Source organism: Hypomesus nipponensis, chromosome 16 (genome assembly GCF_054491055.1).
Source record: "Hypomesus nipponensis isolate SF chromosome 16, ASM5449105v1, whole genome shotgun sequence".
Lineage (NCBI taxonomy): Eukaryota > Metazoa > Chordata > Actinopteri > Osmeriformes > Osmeridae > Hypomesus > Hypomesus nipponensis.
The window spans coordinates 7,811,561-7,817,856 of NC_140376.1; the positions used below are offsets into that span (position 1 = coordinate 7,811,561).

The 6,296-nt window shown below is 45.5% G+C and overlaps 1 protein-coding gene and 2 long non-coding RNA genes across 4 annotated transcripts; 2 read left to right on the forward strand and 1 right to left on the reverse strand.

Moving 5' to 3' along the window:
* Positions 1-1,275: 1,275 nt before the first annotated feature.
* klf2a (Kruppel like factor 2a) lies at positions 1,276-3,929 on the forward strand. Its single transcript, XM_084676292.1, has 3 exons — positions 1,276-1,687; positions 1,926-2,862; positions 2,977-3,929. Exons 1-3 carry the CDS (start codon positions 1,610-1,612, stop codon positions 3,150-3,152), a joined length of 1,191 nt encoding a protein of 396 aa, XP_084532418.1. The 5' UTR covers positions 1,276-1,609; the 3' UTR covers positions 3,153-3,929.
* Positions 3,923-5,884, reverse strand: LOC146254662 (uncharacterized). Of its 2 annotated transcripts, none has more exons than XR_014731517.1 (4): positions 5,752-5,884; positions 5,504-5,573; positions 4,960-5,072; positions 3,923-4,237 (listed from the first exon to the last, which is right to left on the reverse strand). It is a non-coding gene; the product is annotated as an uncharacterized LOC146254662 (long non-coding RNA). The 2 variants fall into 2 exon arrangements; XR_014731518.1 differs by having other exon boundaries at positions 5,504-5,616; positions 5,752-5,819.
* Positions 4,803-5,838, forward strand: LOC146254663 (uncharacterized). The gene is made up of 3 exons (XR_014731519.1): positions 4,803-4,891; positions 4,992-5,095; positions 5,791-5,838. It is a non-coding gene; the product is annotated as an uncharacterized LOC146254663 (long non-coding RNA).
* Positions 5,885-6,296: the final 412 nt, after the last annotated feature.

Here is a 6,296-nt window from a genome sequence, read left to right on the forward strand (position 1 = left end):
CTAGGAATGATGACCATGTTCTAATTCTTTTTAGTTATAAATAACAGTAATAAAACTTTAGGACTGATGACAATGATGTTTGAATTGCAGACATGAAAATAACCACTTCAGTCTGATGGATCATGTATTGATCCACAATTATCTCTTTATAGTTGTATGCATATGCTATGTTAAAAAAGTATGATCATTAGTCAGCACCCCACCCCAGCAATGGACTGGGTTAACTGGAAGTTAGACTGGTTTTCAACGCTAAGCTAATTATTCCTTTAAAGTAGCGTGACAAGTGGAGCACAGAAATCGACCCCAGTATTGCATACCAGGAGCAGATTTCAAATAAACTGAAAATATCAATAGGAGCACATTTTACCTGCCAAGTGAATGATATGCACACAGTGGGAACACAGTGAAAACAATATATCATTTGGACACTGATAAATCGATAGAGATTTTGGCTTATGGGGTATTGAATGAATCTTGGTTTAATACATTTTTGAAGATACCCGTAAATCGGTTTCAAAAATGTGAAGTTAATTTTGTTTACATACTGCATAAGAAAAGGTATCAGAGAAATGAACGTCCACTCGACTGTTTGCGATACTGGCTCAAGACGTGACCCGATACCAATGTGAATATCAGGCAGGCTGGACAATACCGTAGCAGCCGCTCACGGGCCCTTATTAGCACCTGAATAGCCACTTAAGGAGGCTAAAGGTTTTAATGGTGAGTTTAACGGGAGAGTTTGAAGGGGTGAAAAGGTTGTGATGTACCTGGCGCCTGCGTGGCCGCAGAGTTTACTGTGGCGAGGTTTTCACAGGGATGATGACGATGAGGTGGAGGAGGAGGGGATGATTATATAGGCCTACGCAAATGACCGGAGGGGTATTAGGGGCAATATCATAATAGTGCGCACCTCTGCTCTTTCTTTCCAGCACAGCATCAGTCCCTGTGAAAGAAGCTGTTTTGGTTCTATATACTCCTTTAGGCCCAGGCTATGTTTAAATGTTTGTGCGGAGGAATAAGGGCGGCATGCTAGTCCACTGCCTTGGATGTTCACCTACACCGTAGTGGGTGTGTCAATCAATGTCGGTTTCATGTCATAACTCATGATAAGTGTTAAATGCTCACAGGTTTTTTTTTTCTTTCTTTTTTTTTTACTAGAGGGGGCGGTCTTGGCAGTACGCGTCATTAAACGTTACTTGTTAAACTCGTTTCTATGGCTTCGGGCAAGATGGGCGGGTCCAAGCTTCCATGGTTTAAGAGCCGCACACGAGCGCAAGAGGGAAAGCATTTGACTGCAGACTCTCGAAGAGAACTGGCTTTATATACGGCTATATTTAGGGTAAACTAGTGCGTATTTCCAGCCTGAACGCGTTTCCTCCGCTGTGTAGCCTACAATTGGTCCAGCTTTTCAGCTACAATATTTATAAGGTAGAAACTCCAACCTATCAAACTAGCACATGACTGAAACTGCCTCTCCAGAAAGAAGCATTACTTTAGGGCTGTTATAGGCTGCTAAAGGTTTCTCGAGTGGACTCTACATCGCTTTTGCTGATAGACAGAGAAAAAGTTTGATCAAAGAAAGACGATAACTTTTTTGCCATTACAACGTATGGAAATGGCCTCAACTGGGACCATTTTACCATCCATCTCCACATTTGCAAACCAACGGGAAAAATGTTGGGAGAATGTAAGTATTGTGCTTGACACTGTTTTTTTTTTCGTTTTGCAGCATTTTTGGAAAACACTTTCATAGAGATGACAAGTGTTAGATAGACAGGTAGCCTATATGTACTCTATCTGTAGTCAGGTAGCCTATATTGTGGTAATCTCCGCTTGACATCTTTGTTCTCATATCCAGGTTATGTTTCGCTTCTTCTTAGACTCTAATATCATTTCATTAAACTGGCATATGCTTTTCTTTGCAGAGGTGGAAGGACGACATGAATAGAAGTGTCGGCTCCAGCTGTGCCGTAGGTGACGGCGGCATGGCCAACTGTCTGACCAGAAAAGACGACGAAGATCTGGCTAAATTCCTTGATCTGGATTTTATCCTCGCTAATACTGCCAGCACAGACAGCACAGCAGGCTCCGGGACCGGGGCTGGACTACAGGGAGAGTACAGCATTTACGGGATGCCCCAGTCAGCCTACTCTTCTCTGCCTGACATGAGCAGCCCGCCTCCACCCTACAACAACAGCCTGATGGAGCTCCTCCGCTCCGAGGTGGACACCAACTTCTGCCACCAGCTGCCCGGAAACAACAGCAACATCAACAGCAGGTTCCTTGTCCGCTCCTCTCCGTTTACCGCTCAGGACTTTGCAGAGGGCATCAAGGTGGAGCCCAGCATGGACGGTTATGGACCTGTTATTGGCATGGTCCCTCAGAGCTGTCCTAAAATTAAGCAGGAGGGCAACGTATCCTGCATGATGTCGTACGAGCAGCCCAGGCTGGCCAACTCCCCGCAGGCAGCGGGGAACATGACCCCGCCACTCAGCCCGGATGACCTGATGAGCTCCGACTGCCAGACCCAGCTTTGCCACTCCATGACTTTCCCCCAGAGCTACCGCTCAGCAGCGGGATACCCACACCCCCACTCTGCCCCGGGCCCGCAGATGCAGCTCCCGTACCAGAGCGCACACCAGTTCGGTTTGTACGAGGACGGGCTGGCCATGCAGCCCCCTAGCCAGAGGGTTCTGCTCACCCCACCGTCCTCTCCGCTGGAGATCATGGACACAAAGCCAAAGAGAGGTCGCAGGTCCTGGCCGAGGAAGCGGACGGCAACGCATACCTGCACCTTTGCTGGATGTGGCAAAACTTACACGAAGAGTTCCCACTTAAAAGCTCACCACAGAACTCACACCGGTAAGGCGCATTCCAAGTGTTCTTTTTAAATCTGCCCATAAGCGTTTTGTTGTAACGTGCAAATGTGTCTATGAACATTACTAATGTTTTGCTGTTATTATTTTGTAATTCCAGGCGAGAAGCCATACTGTTGCAGTTGGGAGGGTTGCGGCTGGAAGTTTGCCCGCTCCGATGAGTTGACTCGCCACTTCCGCAAGCACACCGGCCACAGACCGTTCCAGTGCCACCTTTGCGAACGCGCCTTCTCGAGGTCCGATCACCTCGCTCTGCACATGAAGCGACACATGTGAGGAATCACATACGATTAAGGGACTATGCAACAGAGACAACCCGAGAACCTAGACCGTTGTCTCCAAAATGTGTATTTTTCTTTACTTTCTGTTTATTTAAAGTTACTTTGGAATAGGAAAACAGCATGACAACGTACTCACACTTGACAAAACATCGGAATTCTCTATGCAAACATATTTTTGAACTGTGTAGCTGGTACTACTGTTTATATCGAGTAATATTTGGGCTTTAAAGGTGCATTCCACGGTGTTACCATCAGCACAGCAGGCTGGCCCTATGCACGTACCTCTGACGTAACTGGAATCAGACAATCAACTTAACAGCAGCAAACTGTTTCCCATTATGTATTTTGGTAGTCACTGATAGTGCCTTGATGCCTTTTATAACATATATGCATCCTACGAGTGCCATATTTTCTACTGGCTAAAACAATCAAATGTTTATGTTATGACTGTAGACAGCAGATGAGATAAGCTTCCAGACAATGTTTTTGATCTAAAACTGCCTTCCGGTCTTCTTTCTGAAGCTTGAATTGAATGTTCTGTGTGTGCATATATCTGTTAAGTTACATTTGAAGTCAGGGTCTTAAACTATTGAACTGCATGTCAGACTGTCCATCTCAATGTGACACGATTGTCAAAGGGCTAGCTTTCTTTGGCGTTAAGACTTGTGCTGTTCTGTGCCTCTGTAAATGCATAACTGCCATGTAAATATATCTTTTATATAATGTAAATAGTTTATTTTATTGTACATATTAAAATAACAGAACAACGTAACTCCTGTCTCGGCGTTATCTTTCCAACATGAACCCTTTCTTAACTTTGAATTTGACTGAGAGCCCGGGACTGACCCATAGGGAGATGAGAACGCCTGCATCCCAATAGACGTTGTTCTAACGGCAGAGGTTTGGGTTGCCATCCAGGTGGTTGCCAGTTCAAAATCCACCTGTGGGACGTTGAAATCCCTCTGTGTGGACTGCTGGTCCACACGGACGGCGAATAAGCCTGAGCAGTCGACAATGTGACTGTGATCACAATGTTTTCCAGCTGTGACCGAGCCCCTGCCAGAGTCCTGCGGCTGAACACTATAAATACAAACATTACATTTACATAATTACAGAGGCTGGATATAGATAGACCTTGTCTGGGCACAGGGGCACACCACATACAGAGAGAGTGAGGGGGGAGGAGAGGGGGTGAACGAGAGGGGGGTGGGGGTGGGGGGAGTAGAAGAGAAAATGATGAAGTAACCAGACACCGAAGCATCATTTGTTCTGAGCAGGGACTCAAACTGGGAACAAAGTTCCTCTTCAGTGAAAGTTTTAGATTCGTGTTTTCTATAGAATCAGAGATGCATTGGCCTCAAACAGGCCATTTGGGTGTGACGCCATGGTCTATACTGATATCAGGCAAGTCCAAATTCTACACTGCTTTAGCCAAGAGATGGGTTCCAAACAATAGTTTATTGAACGTTTATTTGGGTGAATTAAATGGCATGGATTGGTACCCAAAAGGTTATACCTAAAGGAGGGAGAGGGAGAAACGAGATCACATGAAAGCAGTACAATCGTTTTTTTGGGAACATATTATCTAATCAGAGACCTGCAGTTTGCAGCCGGTGTTGGTGTCACATGACACACAGCATTCCTGCACCAAACGAGTGTGACTTCAGACTAAGTTTGAACTGTTATTGGCTGTATTATGTCCCTCTGCTTGATATGTAAAAGACGACAGTGAAGGTGAGAGAGGATGGGAACAGAGGGAAGGGAATAACGGCACAGTAGGAGGTCTAACATGTTCGTCTTACCTGTCTGTCTTTCTGGCTGCTTTGTTTTACAGCCTGTCTCACTGCCAGTCTACGAGCCTGCTTCTTCAGAGAAGGCATTACCATGCCAGCCTTACGAAATGGGGAAGTACGTTCTATGAATAGAACATTTACTCAAGTGAGAAATTAAACATTTTCATTTCACTTTTTTCTAAACTGACTGCATGGCAGGCCATTGCTCGTGAGCGTGGGAAGCTTGAACCGTGAGCGCAGAGGTCAGATATCACGGCTGTGTTTTATGCATTCTCCCCTCCAAGCGCATGCGAATAATCGTATACAACCCAAATAGCTGGCCGTACTCCACCCTTGCGTTCTTTAACTTTACATTACTTAAACCCAAAACAAAGAGCTCAGATTGCAGTATAACCAGACGAATTACGTGCAGACTGTTTACATCCCTGCGCCATATGATTACAGCTCCGATGAAAGAACGAAACTGCGTGACATCACATAATTGATGCCTGGTTTGTGTTTAGGCCTATACTGTGTTGGCCACAGCAACAGTCCACAGCTACCTTTGGCTTACCTCTGTCATATCTTCATATCTTGTTATCTCCATACATACAGCGTAGAGCTGGCCGTCTGCCATGGCGCACCTGTAGATCCACGAAGGCGAAAAAACCAAAACAGTTTACGCATCTGAATGAGGAGATAGGGCAATCTGTGTCAGACATACTACATCTGACAGACCAGTTTGTAACAATAACACTGATGGTTGTCGTGACTGATATTCAGGTTGGATTGCATGACGTCAGGAGGATCCGTGTCCCATACCATTGGCGTCCTCTGGAAATGATCCTTTTTATGTTGTAGACGCTTCTAATCAGACTGGCAGTCCTCGTGAACACCTGCAGTAGGCCCAGAACAAGACACATCTGCAAGCATCTCGCATTAATCAAAGGAGGAATTCTCATATTGCCGGGGCCGCAAGTGACAAAATCCCCGATGGGAAAACAGGGATTCAGGGAATGTGACGGGTTTAGTGTGCCACCTGCTGGAGTCGCCATAGATGCTTCACTGGGATAGCGAGCATGTTCTCTGTACGTCCAAAGGAGAACATTCGAACTGACATTGGACCCGTCCACTTACCCTTTCAATACATCCAGAAACTATGCATTGATTTCGGACGCATTTGATATCAGTGACTGAAACTTTTCATGCCGACTGTCACTGTACGGAACCTATTGCATGGGACAGGGTCCAGAGAGTATGGTGGGTTAGTTCAGAGTTTTCTTTCAACCTACGTTTTCAGTCTAATACATGAGGCACTACGAAAGCACTCAATATACGGTGTGTTTATACATGCTCATAGAAACATG

Coding starts and splice junctions, on each gene's coding strand:
- klf2a (XM_084676292.1), top strand. CDS start 1,610: ATGGAAATGGCCTCAACTGGGACCATTTTACCATCCATCTCCACATTT. Junction 1,688..1,925: donor GGGAAAAATGTTGGGAGAAT/GTAAGTATTGTG, acceptor TTTTCTTTGCAG/AGGTGGAAGGACGACATGAA. Junction 2,863..2,976: donor TCACCACAGAACTCACACCG/GTAAGGCGCATT, acceptor TTGTAATTCCAG/GCGAGAAGCCATACTGTTGC.